At 30.3% G+C, this 19592-nt stretch overlaps 1 protein-coding gene across 1 annotated transcript in view; it reads left to right on the top strand.

Annotated features, from left to right (window-relative positions):
* Positions 1–16274, top strand: part of MS3_00010483 (uncharacterized protein) — a gene marked incomplete at its 3' end in the record, with an annotated part of 44739 nt that extends 28465 nt beyond the window's left edge. The window contains exons 5-6 of the mRNA XM_051218852.1: positions 14307–14451; positions 16089–16274. Of these exons, the coding sequence (XP_051072374.1) occupies positions 14307–14451; positions 16089–16274 (331 nt within the window). The remainder of the gene's footprint in view (positions 1–14306; positions 14452–16088) is intronic.
* Positions 16275–19592: the final 3318 nt, after the last annotated feature.

The raw sequence follows: 19592 nt of genomic DNA, 5'->3' as shown, positions 1-19592 counted from the left end.
AATAATTGATATAATGCAGTTGACCACTGCAAACAATAAAAGATGGCTATGCAACATCGTGGATTGATTAAGGTTAGAAATCAACACCGTTAGATATCCGTTCAATGATTTGGAAATTAAGAGAGGCCGGAGGTCCTGAGTTCGAGTTTTGTGCACTGTTGAGCAGTTCAATACTAGGACGAAACGGCCATCCAGTGCTCACAGGTTTTCAACTGTAGTTTAACTTAAATTGGCTCATGATTTCAATGAAATTCATTAATTTTTACACCCCCATACTGAAAACAATTTGCACTTATTACTTTCATTTATCATACACTAGTGTGTATATCAATCATTTAGCTCATTTCTAAGCTGTAAGGTTTAATGTACAGCCAAATAGAGGTTGCCTAAGATGAAGTTGTACTACATATCATCACTATGACAACTCTAAATAGTTGATAGTAAAGTTGACTATAATAATGTACTAACGAAGTTCGAATTAAGTGATAGTTACACAAATAAAAAAAAATTATTTTAAAATTAACCTCAATCACGAACTAATATTAATAAGAAATAGTAATAAGAGTCAAATAGAGATGAATGGACATTTAGTTTCATTTTGCAAATTCTTAACATTATATATTGAAGAGCTAATCCTGAATTAAACCAGAAGTATTTAACTTTCGACGTTAAAATATAACCATCGGTATTTAATTTTTTTTAACGCATTCACCAATAAGCATGAATTCAATAATTATTAAGATAAATTGGGATTAGTTGTTTATTTTATTACATAAATCTTCATTCCATACGGACATTAACTGAAGGAAATAATAAAAAAAGACATCCATTCACTTGGTATTGTTTTGTTTGTATCTTCCCATTGAGGTTTAATTATATTATTTCAATTTGAAACCGTTCAGAATCATAAAATTAATAAAAAACACAACCACTAGAAAGAATTCATTGAGAAAATTAGAACAACACATATAAGTGAACAATTGTTTTCAATTAGATCGTCATCAGGCTTTACTCTAATATACATGAATATGTATACGAAAATGCTAAACCAATCAAGGCAATATGGGTCAATAATCACAATGAAATATAATAGGTCACCACACATAATAAGTGAAACTACAAGTTGACAGTAGGAAGACATGTGTACTGATAGCAGTAAGAATAGTAAAATACCACAACAAAAGTCTAATCAATAGTTAAACGTTGGAAATCGAAGGCCAAACGTGGGTAAATAGACTTGGAATAATCATCACAAAATATTAAAATCATTACGTAATAAGAAGTGTGTGAATAATTAGATAGTGAAGAATACAAACGGAAAGAGGCGAAAAATTAAAAACAAATACTAGATGTGAAAATAAGACTAATGATAACGAAAATAGAATAAAATAAATAAATAATAATAATTTTTAAAAAATCGTTAGTTAAGTTATAACTGACCATGGGAGGGAGAGGGGGGTTACGAATTTCTTCTGTACACATAAATTGGGATTATATGTACGAATTCCTATGGCTTCAGCTATATGTAGGAGGCGGGAACGAACTCCGTTGGGAAATGATGGAGATATACGATAGATCACTCGAAATGATTTCAATTTATCTACAGCATGACCGCTATCAATGAGATGTGTCAAAATGTTGTTGTTTTAATTCATTTGTAAACTATTTATACAACGATCAAATTTTCAAAAAATTTTAAAAATTGATTTCAGTCACTAATGACAAGTATGTAGATATTAGGCTATAATCAATATACTCTTTAAATCTGTGTCATTTGACTAAACAGTTGTGACTGAAGTAATTAATTGATGTGAATTTTTGACTTATGTAAGTACACGTTAAATTTGCATCACTCAACGATTTCCGAATCAATCTGACTAGAATAGGATATTCCATTTCTTACATAAAATTAGTGAGTAGATGAAATCTTACTTGAAAGATATGTATTTTAGCTATGAATAGAATAAAATGTAACGTATGAAATAGGTATGAAAAATAAAATCAACTTAAAGTGTACAACAATTTCATAATGTTATTTGTGTTGATCATCTTTTATATTTACATATTTGGTTAACAATTCAATATTCAATGATCAATCTTTTGAGGTAGTGACACATTCAGCTTAATCTACAATTTAGAAATGGTTCAGTAGTATTTCATTAATTCTATAACTAACTTTAGATGAATAAAAGTTCAATGAATCAAAGTAAGTGTTATTTTAAATATTAGTTTGTAATGTAAATATAGTTTTACAAATAAGTTAGACATTAACACCGTTGGATGCCGGCCGGCTCAGTGGCCCAGTTGGTTAAGCGCCTGACGCGAGACTGATGGGTCCCGGGTTCGAATCCCGATGGGTGCGGGATCGTGGATGCGCACTGCTGAGGAGTCCCATACTAGGACGAAACAGCCGTCCAGTGCTTTCGGGCTTTCAGTGGTGGTCTAGCTTCAATTGACTCATGATTTAAATCTGTGAAATAATATGGATATCGTCATATTAAATTTTAAATTTTATCTTAGTAACCAGACAATAGTGTCTATGTCAACCAAAAAAAACAGTTTTACTAAATAATAATTTTCTAATGATTTCATGAGTAAACGTTTACAAAAAAATATTTCAAAAGGAATATAAAAAAAGAACATTCAAGTAAATCTTATACATTCACTTGTCAGAAATGAATGGTTAAACTAATGATTGTATCTTTTGAAAATTTATGTAGTTTGTACTTTAGAATAATAAATATACGGATGAATAAAACAAATATCTGAACTTACATAGAGAGATGGATAAAAATTTTATTACGAAAGACGTTTAAAAGTGTTTTGTGGTGTAGGAGTATGTTAGATGAAAGCTAGGGGGTACCACATCAAAACATGGCATGAATTCATAAAGTCACTGACAAGTGGACTTAACCATGTTGGTAGGTGTAGACCACATGATTAGGATCCATGATACGACAGAAACCGATGGTTAGAGACCTTGAATGACATGGCTCAAAATTGTTTGCAATGGCACAGGTACATCTATCCTTTGTGTTCTCCCAAATTCTAATCTTCTGAATTCTTCATGTCCCTTATTTTTTTCTCTTTTCAAATTTATTTCACTGAATTATAATTTTTAGACAATATCTTCAAACCCTAATCTTTCCGATTACTGTCTATACTTTTAATACCTCTACCATTACGGGATTTGTATCAACAATTGTATCTGTGTGGTAATGTGGTATGGCAACTTGAATTGATTTACGTACGTACGAAGTTCTACGTTGTTGCTGACAGAGTGACCGATTTGAAAGTGTTTACTAGTTAAAGTGACAAAAAGATAATTTAAAAAAATTTTCTATTCTATATGAAAAATAGTAACGTAGTTAAATCTAGAGAAAAATAAGAGATTTAATGATTATGTCGAAAAAAATCAATTAACATTTCAACGCTTATTCACCCACTATTTTTCAGTCCACTTGTAGAATGGAAAAAGATATTCCCAATAATAGTAGGTTCGCAGACAAGTATTAACAGATATATTTATGTGTGTAATGCATTTGGTTTTTAAAATATACTACCAATAATGCAATTTAATTTTTTATTATATCATATTTTTTAATTAAAGTAAATCCGTATCGGGTAGGGACAGGTATCTACCTCAGTACAATGAAAGATGGTCGCGCAATTTCGTGGATTGATTGAGGTTAGACATTAACACTATTGGATGCCGGTTGGCTCCGTGGTCCAGTAGATTAAGCGTTCGCGCGCGAGACTGAAGGCCCTGGGGTCCGAATCCCGGGAGCGAGATCGTAAAATGCACACTGCTAAGGAATCCCACAGTAGGACGAGACGGCCGTCCAGTGCTCCCAGGTTTTCAATGGTGGCTTAACATCAATCGGTTCATGATCTCAACCAATAAATGATAAATATTAAGATTATTCTCAATTAATCCTCCCTTAGTTGACCACTATTCATTTTTAACATGGTAGTGAAGATTCGTAGCTCAGATAGATGATTTAGGTGAAGCTTTGTTCTCTGAGTTCGATGGTTTAGTTTCGAAGCTTTCATTGTTCTTCTGAAGGACATAATCAGCACAAACTTCAAATAGAAACGAAGTGTCAGAATTTCCCTACATATGACTCACAGACTGTCCTGTAGAACGTGATCTTGATTACTTATTTTCGACCGTTAATCTGTCATTGTCTATTTCTTTATTTTGATTATATCTCTGATTGATTTGATTCTTGACCCTATATTTGTCTATGATTTTTCTGGATGGTTGATAGATTGGGTCGATTTCAATATGTTTGTTAATTGCCGATTGACCCGAGTGTCAAACTTTTAAAAATTCTCCGGTGTTTTTAGAATTTCCTCTATCCAAGACCCCAACAGTTTTCCAGTTGAATTTGTATCCACAAGCGTCTACGTGCATTGATATGAGCGATGATGTGTCATGGCGTTTGAGTGCTGATTGATGTTCACGCGGGTGACCACGACCAAACCATTCAGCTCAGAGAGCTAAACTCCACCTAAACTGTTTCTTTTTATTTAAACACATCAGAAATTTTAAAACGGAGGGAACAAATCACCAGGTATAAATCCAAAAAACTGATCTATCAGTAATAGTAATATCAAGATTAGGATCGACATGATTTCGTCAATGATTTATATGAGACAGAAATTTTGTGTTCTAAGCTTAACAGCAACATTCTCTTTTCAATCTCTAGAATTTATGAATCACTTTTAAACATTTCAACATTCAATGATGAGACAAGGTATTTTACTGATAAGATGGTACGGCTGTAATATGAATCTTGGTTACTCAAGATTATTTCTTGAGGGTTAGCAGTGTCGCGTTCTACATTAGTCTTTGTTTACCAGTGAAAACATTTAAAGGAAAAAAGTTTAATTTCATAGCTTCGAGTGTATAGCATCCGAATGCTTAAAACTAAGTACGACGAACTTAGATATTATATTAGATAGGTTTATTAGTTTATGTCCAATTTTTCACTAATAAAACGTTACTAACGTATATCGAACCTATGAATTTGTATGTTTTGATCCCTCATTCATACTTAAACTATGATTTAAATAATGAGTTAAGATGTAGAGTTGATTGGACAATTTATTAGTTAACTTTAGTTGATATATAACATCGGTTTGCAATTTATTACATGAAATTCAAATTATGAAATCATTGGAAATCAAGGAGCATTTAGTGGCTGGTTTATCAATGTATGAAGATCACCAGTGATAGGAACCCACAATTTTAAAAAAAGGTTCAAATTCAATGCACTCAAATATCATAATAGAAACCTATTCAATCTAATTGATGAATTACTGCCTTATTTTGCAAAATAACTGTAACTGAAAATATAATTTTTTTCCTGCCTAACTTAGCGGATTCGATATATCATTCTCGTCTCAAGATTTGATTGTATTCAATTCCATCCTCCATATAGTAATCTGTGTGTACTGCAAAAGAGTATAAAAACTGGGATGATTCATTCACTCAATCTTCTCTAGCTTTATAAAGTTCTTTAGTAAGTGTTATTTGTTGGTAAAAATCGCTTTCGAAATACACAAAGGGTCTCTACAAAGTTACGTGACACCATCATTTATCTAATCTGACAAGAATTCAACACGTTTTTTTTAAACTAAGAACTTTCGTCTAAATTTGATCGAATAGTTTCACAATATTTGGACGCTGAGTTGATAGGAGACATTAACGAAGAATAATATATTTGAAGTAAATCCAACATTTTGCCCGGCAATGTGGTCCAAAGTGTTTCTAGGGAATATAATCAAACATTAAAATTATCGAATCAAATGCATCAACAGGTATAAGTATAAGATGATCAACTATTCTCTTGACACATTTGTCTTAATGAGATGCTAGAGCACTGTCTAGATCCAACTGGTTAATATCAGGGGCTTGATGTTCTATATTCCTTACATGAGATTTTCTTTGAATTTCTTTTGAAGTAGGAACATAACATAGATAGATTCTTGGTTTTATTTTTGTTTACTTGTAACAATATGCATGTACATCCAACTCCATCCAACAATGACAAGAAGAAATAACAACAGGGAACATGTCTACGATCATTTAAGATGTTCATCAAACTTCTACAAACCTAAGCAATATGCACACATGTTAACATAATAATTATAATCTTTATAAAGTAAACAATGGTTTTCTTTAAAAAAATGTTGTTTATTGTTTTAAAAAATAATAAATGATTAAACATTAATATAAAAACTCAATATAAATTCCAGATAAACTAACAAGTGTACATATAAGACATAAATAAATATTTTCAAAATTAATGTCAACTCATAAGGGAAAATTATTGTTCAACAGATTAAATAGTATTGTAGCATCTTTCCTTATCCCTTTATGTTTCATGGATAAAAATAAAAACAACAACAACAACAGCAGAAAATCTCTTAAGTAAGTAATAATAAGTGCTTTAACACATATGTATGTCAGTATGTATACACCAAGACTCCTAATAGTAGATGAAAAGAAAAGGTAAATAATTAAAAAACCAACTGTCATATAACATCATGAAAAAAAAAACAGATTGTCATTGTTTCTTCTATCCTCTTGTCCTTTCTATATATATATATAGCTTACCGCCGTTATCTCTAATATGATTACTTCTAAAAATGATTTTTATGATTGATTTTATTGTTAATTATCAGAGAATTTTATTTAAATCAACAACCGCGAATAAACAACGCTACACTATTTGTATACACCATATTTTTCTTTTGAATTGCCATGTCAAATTATTTTCTACTAAACTATTACTCTACTATTGTATTCAATGTTGTTTACAACTTTTATTTCCTTGTTTTCTTATCGTGTGTGTGTGTGTGTATAAACAAGCTCACTTGTATATTCAACAAACACTATTGATTATATTCCATTTACTTATTCTAAACATGTTTTCATTTATTTAATTTTCAATTAAGAAAGACATTTTTATTACCTTATAAAAACCATTAAAGAAACATAGATTACATGGGTCATCTAAGATATCTTTCATGGATAATAGTTTATTCAGAAGTGAATTGTTGCTAGAAATGAGTACTATAATATGCTTTTAATGTCAAACTAATAATTGAATAAAATTCAATAATTTGAAAATTAATTTTATCATAACTCACTATTAGTTGCTTCAACTAATAACAAACAGTGAATACATGAGAACTTTCAATATGTTTCATGATGGTACCGAAAGTTTTAAGATTGTATGGGAAATAAATTAAATTTTCAAATGATTAAATCTATATTATCCATTATCTATTTTTATATAAACGGATCAGAGATATCTTTTTAAAAAAATCTATTATAAGGTATTGTGGATTCTGACCACAATCAGAGAATCCTATCTTATGATATGAATAATCATATAATAAGATAGAATGCTCGTTAGGTTCATTTAGATTATAACTTCCAAAAATAAGAACGAGTTACAAACATATTGTGTGCTATTAAATGTATAAATTATCTACATGATCATGTTGACATAATGTAAATTGACTTAGATCACGACAGAATCAGTATATTGTCAAATTTTATTCATATTTATTGTGGAAAATAATAATCATTGTCTTTTATTCATTACCGGTACAATAATGAGTAATTACTGGTTTGTTATCCAGAAAAAAATATCATATAAGTTTTTGAAAGAATAGTAAATCAATGACATTATTTTAAAATAACCATTTTAATTAAACATTAAAAGCTTTTGTTCATAAACAAAGACATCGAAAACTAGTAATAGAGTAATAAAACGAAAAATCTTGAAAAAGTCGTTTCAGCAGATATCATTTTGTTGAAGAGAAATAATATATATGATTATTATCAAGATGGGGGTTTGTAGAGCTGGATTCATGAGTCGATTGAAAATAGACCACCATTGAAGACCAGGAAGCACTAGATGGCCGTTTCATTTTAGTTTGAGACTCCTCAAAAGCGTGCATCCACGATATCGTACGTGAGAATCAAACGCAGGACCTTCAGTTTCATGATTGACTTCAATAGCTATGTCCTGGAGCCCTAGTGAGAAGACGTAACCAGTGGAGTTCAACCGTGTGAGTTGTGAGGCAAATACTCACTGAAGGCAATGGTGAACGCGAAACCGTTGTTTGGTTGAAATTAGATGTCTGCTCAGTAGTCTAGAGGTTAAGCGTTCGCGCGCGAGACTGAAAGTCCTGGATTTGAATTTCGCGTGAAGGATCATGGACGCGCACTTTTGAGGAGTCCCAAACTAAACCAAAACAGCCATCCAATGCTTCCAGGTCCTCAATGGTGGTCTAGCTTCCATTAACTCATCAATTCGATTAATATATATATGAGTTAACAAGAAAAACCAATTATTTCATCAATAATGAACTAAACACAATTTAATTCTTTTTCCAATATATAAATTATTTCAAAAATTATTCTTAATAAATTAGTCAGATGATTGAAAGGAAAGTAGAATTTCAGCATGAAATAAAATATAACTGACTGTTAAATCATATTTTTTTTAAAAAAAACTACTGGCGATAAAATCATGGAAGTAAATATTTGTGTACTTTTTAATGGATATCGTATAATTTTAAAAAAACAACAACAAAAGTTTATCCAGAATAGTTATGATTAAATGATCATTTTGACCTAATAGTAATCAAAATTATTCGAGAATAAAATGTACTTGTACTTGTAATTGATGTGGTTTCAAAATTCCGTTTCTGTATAAGTTCATAACCTTAATATTATATCATCAATCGGTTAGGACTTATATTGATGATGGTAACATTAGTGATAGGTAATATTTATTGTTTGTTTTTTTAAACGAATAAAAACTTGTATTCCAAATAATTTTTACATCATTTTGCAATTGATTTCAGTTAAAAATTTATTTACTTGAATATAGTAATAATAGTGATAATGAATCTATGGAGTTAGGTGGTTGAGAGTTGTTAACCAGAAATTCCGGACCCAAGTTTCATAATACTTATCACTCATCAGCAATACTCACCTTAAATCTTGAGGTAAATGATGCTCTTTGCATGATTTGAACCAGAGTCATTTGGCTCCGAAACCTGAGTTGCTACTATTGAGTTAATTGAACAGCTGATGATCTCTTATAGGGTTGAGGTATTTTAATGACCTCTGAGTGCTACTCATGGTCATGTTCGTTTAGTTCTTCAGTACTGATCAGATTCTGTTGATAGTCAAATTAATATTACATTTAGATAAAACTAAACTCGAATACAACTTTTTGTTCTGTAGCTTATTAATTTGTGAACCATCGATTAATTCAAAGGATATTGGACAGTCAGTTAGCCCTAATTTAATATTCTTTATCAGATTTTCACTGAATTATACTCAAAGTCTTCAGGTATTGAGGCCAATAGATTTACTATGTACCACTTAAAAGGAATCCAAATGGTTGATTTTTTTTAGGTTGGATTGTTTCTCTTTCTCTTTAACATGAACTAGACAGAAGAAAAAAATGGATAGAACGAAGAATTTTCTTTTCAATTAAATTTTCATTATTTCTATATAATAAATGCCAAATTGGGAATTTTTTAAAATAAACTAAACAGGCATATTTAAAATGATCTTTCATTTCTAATCTCTGTTTACCATAAATTATTTTTCAAAGAATTTTTATATGAAGTTCATTAAATCCTTGAAGAAGAACTTTCAGTAACTTTAAAATCAAAGTTCAGTAGTTTACCGTCAATGTCATCGGAACGTATTCAAATTTTATTGATAGAATCCATCATTATATTCAACAAATGGAAATATATGATAAAAGCTTTAATCTTTTTACTTTTGTACTAATTCTCTCTCCCTCTCTTTAACTCTCAAAATTGTTAACTAGTTAGTTAAGTATGTAGTAATCTATTTTAACAACAGAAAAGAAAAAAAAACGAGAGCATATGGTGATCTTATTTTTTTTTGTTCTATTCATAACAATAACGCGTTATTGTTCTCATGTTAATTTTATTTTACTAAAATTATTATTTTACTATTTCCTAATTAACATAAATATTTAAAACAATTGATAAGTAGGATACATGAAAAAAAAGAGAAACATTGAGAGTATAAGAAGAGAAAGAAACAAATCAATACAAACATTAACTTGGTAACATTAAACCACAGTATATACATGAGAACACATAGATGAATAAACAAATACTTTATATCCCACCTTAATTATATTCATTATAATTGTAACATTCAATAAAACCTTTAACATAAGTTAAGATTAAAATCTTACATAGTTCACCTTAAAACTTTAAATAAACTACATTACTATTACTGTAATTGAATAGATTCATATAAAAAGAAGGAAAAAAAAAGTTACAAAGATGTATTATGTCTAAAAAGATTTATTAGAGATTAAAAAAAATAATAATTTATAACAATAAAAGAAAACTAGTTGCACGTTTCTTTTGCCCAGAAAAAGAAAGAAATGGAAGTATATATATATATATATATATATATATATATATATATATATAAAGAGAACAGATTGTACAGAATACAAAATAGTTGATCATTTAAATTTATCAATACTACTTATTATTATTCTTATCTAAGTAGATAGTAAATTAGTGAAATGGATAGGGTAGGGGTGAGGAGAATGAATGGTTGAAACTTTGTAAAAAGAAATATAAACAGATATACATTTCATTTATTTATCAGTTAACCTCGAACTTATGTTAAATAAATAAATATATGAGCTTGGATGATGAACCATTTAGATAAAAATATAATGAACAATTGAATTATTAATTGAATAAATGTCTGTGTTTACCTATTTTTACTTAGTTGTCTATTAGTTTTTAAAAAAATATATAATTGAAAAATATAAAAAGGTCAAAAGAAAAACTATTGATATGTATATATATATAGGGTCACGTGTCTTGAAGTCGATTTGATGACTGGTATCAAAAGTGAGTCTGTTGCGTTGATTAGTTCATATGGTTTAAAGATCCCCGTCATATTAAAAGACTAATATTTGAACGAAGCATATTCTTTTCGATAAATTCTCTTCAGGTTCTACAATCATATATCCAAATTAATAATCCGAAAAAATGGCCAAGTTAAGGGCAAAGTACACTGTGTAAAGCATGTGAATTTAGGATTGTGATAAACAAAATACAATAAAATTGCTAATGTTAATATGATTTATATAGAATGTTAACTTGACTCTGCGTATATGTTAAGTGAAATTTTAAGATCCATGCTCAGAATAAATATGGGTCAAATAAGGTGAGAGAGAAATAATAGTACAATTGCAATTCGATCAAATAAGTAAGACGTAATACGGAGGGATGAATGCGAATATATATATAATTGGATATATAATTGTAGAACCTGAAGAGAATTTAACGAAAAGAATATTCTTCGTTCAAAGATTAGTTCATAGTTTAAACAAATGAGAAAAGTTCAATAAAGGATTGACTAAGTGGATAGCTGAATGTTTTATTAAATTAAGCCCTAGTTTCAATAATTATTCAACTATATCATAAGTTAATTCAAAAAACACCTATACTGTTGTGAAATCAAAAACAAAAATTGTTGACGTTCTTTTTCTCATCAAAGCTGATATATTTAACCACTGATTGAAATCATGGGTCAGTTGAAGCTAGACCACCATTGAAAACCTGGAAGCACTGGACGGCCGTTTCGTCCTGAGGAGTCCCATACTAGGACGAAACGGCCGTCCAGTGCTTCCAGGTTTTCAATGGTGGTCTAGCTTCAACTGACTCATGATTTCAATCAATGAAAATTTCTAAAATCTCCACAAACCCCTTCTGATAATATTTAACCACTGTACATCATTCTGAGGAGTATTAAATCTTCCAAAGTACATGAGAACTTTGAGTTATTGGATTGATCAACATTTTTTTCTCATTTTCATGAAGCACGTGATTGAAGTGATAAACTTATAAAAAAGTTATATCTTGTCTGTATTTTATTTTTACCAACAATAGTAAACAACTTATTACCATAAATACAAGATTCCATTTGTGAAAGTAGTAAAAACAGTTTCATGAGTTAAAATGGATCAGACTTTTAAAAAAAATTCTGAAAGTAGGAAACCTCTACGGTGATTAATTTATTACTTTTTCCAGTTGAAATGTACATTTTCTCAAAGCAGATGAATAGAACACAGTTAAGAGAATAGTTTAAAAGAATCTGTTTTTCTAGCCTGTATCGTCTAAGTAATAAAAAAATAAATAGATAAATAAATAAATAAAATACCCCCATATCATTAAGCAAGTAAGTAACAAAATAGGGAGTGCATTATCCATTAAATATTCTTCTATTAATTAATAATACTTTATGTTTAATTGATATAAATAAGACAATCTAAGTAATCTTATTTAATATTAGAAAAGGTAATAAAGAATAAAATCTAATTTAATCTACAGTAATAGAAACATTGGTAACATTCTGAAAGAGATCAATTTAATAATCTTATGAATTTTATATCATGATAATACGTTTTCATTAATTTAGGATTTATTCCCGTCCCTCCTCCCACTCTGCATATCACTTTTCTTTTGATTCACCTAGATTTTTTTTTATCTCTATCCTTAACTTATTCTGTCTTTACATGACATTCATATGCTTATGATAATCACTAAGTAAATTTATTATGATACATAGTAAAATTATCTTGTTCCTAATAATGTTATTTAAAGGGAAATATTAATAGAACATAATTGCTTATTGAATAGAATAAGGTTGAAAATATTGATCATTTGAATCTCTTATAGTAAAGAATATTGATTTTGTTTTCATGTGTTTAAACTAATAATAATAATAATAATAATAATGCTTGTAAATTAAGACAATATCGAGGCATACGCACAGTATGCACATATGCCAATAAGAGACTGATCAATTTCAGTCCTAAAACATCAATGGGAAGATTCAAGTAAAACAATATCAAGTGAATTAAACTTCACCCCATTGCAGAAGCAGGTGGCTATCAGGACTCAGTAGCTAAGTGGATAACGCGATGGCGTTTGAAGCGAACAGTACTGAGTTCGAGTCCCAGAGTGAACATCAACTCTGAGATGCAGGTACATCCAGCTGACGAGTCCCAAACAGGACGAAACGCGCGTCCTGGATTCCACTGCTAACCACTATCCATCTTTGCTAATAATAATAATGGTTTCACAAATGGTAAAAAATAAATGTACGACAACTAAACTAGGAAATTACTTTCATTTCATAATTCATTTATTCTCCATTTTTATACTAAATTAAATAATCTAGAAATATAGTATACTAACTCATGATTTTATATGTAAGTCAAAAACAAATAAAAAACAATGGATGTACTTCGTAGTATGATATCCACTACATATACTGGTTGTTTAGAACTGGGTTACATTTGTTTCTCAAAGTGGTAATAAATACAATAAGATGGCAGGTGTTGTCTTATCAGATACTAACCATCTTCATTCATATCTTTCTCCTTGTATATCTTCTGGTAGAACGAGACGTAATTAAATTAAAATCCATGCACGCAAGCAAAAGTATAAAAGTTCTATAATACCTTACCTAGCAAATATACTCTGTGACGAACAAGTTGTTAGAGTTAACCTAGTCAATAACCTGAATTCTTAACATGTCGCTAATTTGAAAAGTTGTACAGTTTTTCGTTTTTTTCAAACGCATTTTTTTGTCTTTTTTTGCGTAAGAAACTTGCTGAAATACCCTGTGCTGAGAATTCTATATTGTACCAAAATATAATATTGAATAAAGCCATTAATAATAATAATAATAATAATAATGAAGATAAGTGGATTTTTATGACAGAAATGTTACTGTGCAAGAAACTTTTAGTATTTAAACACTACTTACATTAATGAGTAAGTTTCATTAGTGATGTGTCAATGATTTAGGCATCTAATCACAATTTTTTGACTGTATGAAGCTGAGTTTGTTTACTCTCTAGAATAATTTTAAGAAGTTATATGCATAATAATGTTTATTGCAAAGGTTCAGTTCAAATTATCCAGTCAGTAAATTGTTGAATCTAACAACTCATCTTATATAATAGTTCCATTAAAACAAAACCAGTTTTACAGTGAATACTGTCATGGTAAGTTCAAGTTCAGATTACGCAATACTACTTTTGAACATAAACTCAGCAAAATGTTATTAAAATTAAAATGATAGTTTGTATCTAGTTTAGTTGAACAGTGCCTATAATGAGGTTGTAATCAGTGTAGTTCTCTAAATGATTTTTCATAGCATTTCTTCGTTTATGTTGTTATTTTCATAGGGAATTTTACTACATTCAAATGGAGAAATATGCACGAGTTGCCATATCTGAAGGAATACGTATTGCTGATGAAATTCATGTAACAATTGAATCTGAAATCTACAGAGCTTTAAATTTGCATTATAATCGTAATCAACAATTAGAGGTAAGGAAAACTATTTTTTCAAAAATCGTTTTTAACGTTTGTATTTACTTTGCATTACTGTATAGGCTCTTATATCTAATACTTTAGTAATGTTTGTGCGTTTATGTTCTCACAATAGTTCTTTACAAGCGATTAAACTATATAGTTGTCAGTAAGTTTCAAATCATTTAGCGTTACTAGAATGTATTTTTTGATAATAATTGGTAAATGAATTAAAAAAATAAACAGAATTAGATGAATCTTTAACAAATTCATAACCTGAGAAATCAAAGAAAACGAATCAACACTTATCTGTAACACCCAGATAAACATTATAAACAATAAAAAAAAACCCGCAACAGGTTACTATTAAAGTTACTGATTTCGATAAAATGCTAAATTAACCACTAAAAGCCTTAGAAATTATAAGCCTATCAATAAAATTCAGTTAGGAACATTGATTATATTCATAACAACATATTGATGTATTCAAAAAGTATTTACTTGAGGGAGGACATGAAAATAACAATGATATAGTTGATAGGTTGTAGTAAGTTAATCACATAGTGATACCAATTTATTTAGTATGAATGGTCAAGTTCTGTATATTAGTTTATTTCCTCCTAATCTATTGATAAACTATATCTTTTTATGAAAGCAAACTTGTTGGATTAAACTTTCTCCTCAAAACTTTATATCTCATGACAGAGAGTGATCAATAGCCATGCTGAAATCACACATGTCACGCATAATTTCTACTTCATAGTCAGAGCAGTTTTCTTCAGTTTGATATTGTGGTATATTGTACTCACTGGAATGGTGTTCTTTTTACATCACTTTGTGACTCACCTTGGCAAGTTATCCCGTGCAAAAATCCTGTTGTGGTACAATAAATCATGAAATGTTTATTCGATTATTGGTGACAAGTTTAGATTATATCAGTGATTGTCATATTATATCACATGTGATCTACAGACTTATACAAAAAGCCACATGTAGCTACTGACATACGTTAAGCTTTGTCGGGACCATAGCATGGTTTTAACCTGAGTAAATGTTAGATCCATTATCCGACCATTCTCAGATGCTTTAAAATAGAATGTTTAACTTTATCATGTAAATTTTTGAGCACAGATCACTGAACATATGCACACTGATATGAACGTTTTGTCGATTAAAATTATTACCAGAGCTCACATCACCAATTAATCTTAGTGAGACAACTGTCAAAAACCTGGAAGCACAGGAAGTCTATTTAATTCTAGTATGGGACTCCTCTGAAGTGCATAACCTCATTCCTTCAAAACAGATTGAACCCTATGCCTTCCATCTCACATGCGAATGCCCAAACTTTAGATCACTAAACCAGTATACAACTAAGAACTGGTTGAGGTTAGACATTTACGTTGTAGGAAGCGACTCAGTGGTTTAAACGTTAGGCGTTTGAGCTTGAAACAATAGGTCTTAGGTTTTATTCCTTTTGAGAGATTAGTGATATGCACTTTTGTAGATACTTACATTAGGACTAAGCAGCATTTCTATGCTTCCAGGTTTTCAATAATTATCTGGTTTAAATCAGTTCTAAATTTAAATTTCAATAATTTTACAATTGCCACAAATCACCTATATTAATAAAATTATTATTTTACTACATATAGGTACCAGATCATTTTCGTATTGTTGTTGAAGCAACATTACGTGAATTTTTCAATGCACTTTATACTGGTAAAGATTCAGAACAATCATGGAAAAAACCAATTTATAAAGTTATAGCTAGAATGGATCAACCAGTTCCAGAATTTTTCAAAAGTCCTAATTGGATGGATCAATTAGCTGATGGATAAATAAGAAGAAAAACAAAGTAATCAGTTGATTACTTATTATTATGTTTCAAATTACAAAAATATCATATAGACGAATACCTACTCGACTAATAAACATGATCTTCATAATTCAAATAACAATTTCATCACCTGAAATCATTATGAATATAATATATTTCATCATACAACTTAGAATTTAGTAAACAAACCCCCCCCAAAAAAAGGTACTTGTTCTTTCATTCCCTATAAACTAAACTTAGCAAAACAATTTGATTCCTTTTTTTTAAACAAACAACCTACATATTTTAATTTATCTTTTATTTTCAAAACAAAAATTGTATATTTAAAATTGATTTTAAGTTACTATTAGTATCTATGGTTAAAACAATCAATAATTTGTACTTGTTAAACTACATTGTACTATTAGAATAATAATTATAATAATCTATTAAAGTAATTATATTTCATTGAATATAATATTTTATTTCACCTTGAAAATTTTTCATAGATGTTCTCTTTCTTTTATTCCATGTGTATCATTATTCGTTTTACAAGTGTACAGTTATTATAATTTAAATTATTCAGTAAAATTTATTGATTATAAAATGTTTGTTTTTTGTAAACAATGATGGATAGTGGCTAGCAGTGGAATGCAGGACGCGTGTTTCGTTCTATTTTGGACTCGTCAGCTGGATATACCTACAAAAAGCTTGTGAATTAAGTCAATATCGAAGCATATGCACAGTATGCACATATGCCAATAACAGACTGATCAATTGCAGTCTTAAACCTCAATGGGAAGATATAAGCCAAACAATGCCAAGTGTTTATTTTTGCTTTCCTTTTTTTAGCATTATAACTGTAACCTACGGTGGGATGTGTACTAAGATTAAGCATTAGATCAGATATCAGTTAGATATCATAGTGTATTTATCTATTCTTTAAGATAAGATCAAGAATTTTAACACAACAATGTATCTTTGTTCAGTGATCAATTCATGTATTGGATTATATGTTCGAGATTTCTTGATTTACTCAATTTTATTTTTGTTATATGAATACTTTTGTGAAATGCAATATAATTTTTCAAAATGGTATTCGAAACTGAAGAGTAGGTTAATGAACTGATTACATAATTACAAAGATTTGCTAAAATTGTGAATTGGTTTCCCTAATTTAAATCATGAGTCAATTGAAGCTAGACCACCATGGAAAACCTGGGAGAACTGGACGACCATTTCGTCCTAGTATGGGACCCCTCAGTGGCGCGCATCCACGATCCCGCACCCCGCGAGATTCGAACCCAGGCGTTTAACCAACTAGACCACTGAACCGGCATCCAACGGTGTTAATGTCTAACTTCAACCAATCCACGAAATTAGTTTCCATTAATTTGTAAGAATTGAAGTACTGCTAAAATCCAGCTGTCAGTAGGTGTATATTTCAGCTTATTTTAGAATTTTTGGAAATGATTATACTTGGTCTTCCGAAATCGGTTCAAAAGCCTTTTTAACGCCATCATTTGAGTTCAAGCTTTAAACACATTGATTATTTAGATTTAATGAATCTTAATAAGAATCATGTGAACTGTTAGAATTGACTGAGTATTTGTTAAGCAAGAAGCAATTTTCTTTTACCTCAAAGCATAATAACTGTGTCCAAGGAAAGCTAAATCAATCACTACTGACATAAAACATGGCAAGAATGACTAACCTTTTAAGTTGTCAGACCTCACATCAGCACACTAAGAGAACAAGCCAATAAGATTAAAAGTAAATAATAGTTAATTTACACTTCCGTTCAGATTTGAACATGAGAAGTACGTCTTACAAGAAAAATGAGTTTAAAGAGTAAAAGTTTAAGAAGGATATTTAATTCTAGACTGGGGTAAAGATATATAATGGATGCAACTCCATCGCTACAAGTAAACTGTTGTCATCAACCGTAGATTCCGAGTATTGCAAACGATCCAACTAAAAAATTGACTGATATGTCCTAGATTAGCACTCAGTAATATTATGGACTGATTCCATGTCATGATTTGGCCACATCCAGGTGTCTTTCACTATACTCTCACCATCATAGGCATTACGTATCATGGCAAGCAGTGACTGGGTATATGTTATACATGCCCCAGCCTCTCAAATCAATGACGATTTTTAGTCTAATCGAATGACTAGTCGTTTTTCCTTAGTAGCCGCCGTCTAGCTTTTGAATTGTCCAATCAACTGTTCCATCAGATATTATTAGTGTTTTGGAGATATCGACGGTAACTTAATATTATCCTCTACTTTCAAATGCCACATTTTATTGACTAACGCGATCTAAGTCGAGAAATATACACAAGGAATGACGACATGTATATCTCAATAGCAATCAGAAACAATCAAACTGGATTCAGATCCCGATCCACTAGACTATAGTGAGATTATTACTCTCTGAAGATAAGTTGAATGGACTATACTTCGTAAATCAATTTAGATTTAATGATTAGTACAGTTCAATTTAACCGATTTGCACTTAGTTAAATGAAATAAACGATTAGATCCCCATTTGTTACATTATATACAACTCAATGAAATAGTATACTGAAGATAATTATTTGTAGAATCATGAAATGTTAACTACAATTCTTTTTGTGAATAAAATGGTTTACTATCATAATCGGTTTTGAAGCCTGGAGGTTGTATGTATCCATTGTTGTGAAATATCATAATAGAACAAAGAAATATGTTTAATTTCAATGGCTGAGATGATGAGTCAATTGAAGATAAACCACCATAGAAAATCTGCAGGCACTGGATGGCAATTTTGTCTCATTGTGGGACTCCTCAACAGTGCGCATCCGCGATCCCGCCTCACGAGGTTCGAACCACTAGACTACTGGGCCGGCATCCAACGGTGTTAATTTCTAACTTCAACTAATCCACGAAGTTGAGCGACACATCCACCATGGTCTTCAGTGAGTTGATATCTGACAACAGACCCGATTGATCTCCATTGGTCACTGCTTCTCACTAGAGCTCCAGGAAATACCTCTTGGATCCAGTTACTAGTGAGCATATGTTGATTAATATCAGAAGGGGTCTTTGTGGATATTATAGTTTGAATCTCATGAGGCGAGATCGTAGATGTGCACTACTGAGGAGTCCCACAATAGAACGACACGGTCGTCCAGTGCTTCCAGGTTTTCCATGGTGGTCTATCTTCAACTGACTCATGATCTCAATTATTGAAATTACTAAAATCTCCACAAAACCCCTTCGGATACAAATATATTTAAATTTAAATATTATCTTGAAAGGATATTAACAATTACTTTACGTTTTTTTATATTTT

Source organism: Schistosoma haematobium, chromosome ZW (genome assembly GCF_000699445.3).
Source record: "Schistosoma haematobium chromosome ZW, whole genome shotgun sequence".
NCBI lineage: Eukaryota > Metazoa > Platyhelminthes > Trematoda > Strigeidida > Schistosomatidae > Schistosoma > Schistosoma haematobium.
Note: the sequence above shows the minus strand (reverse complement) of the source record. Positions and strands in the feature narration are given on the sequence as shown.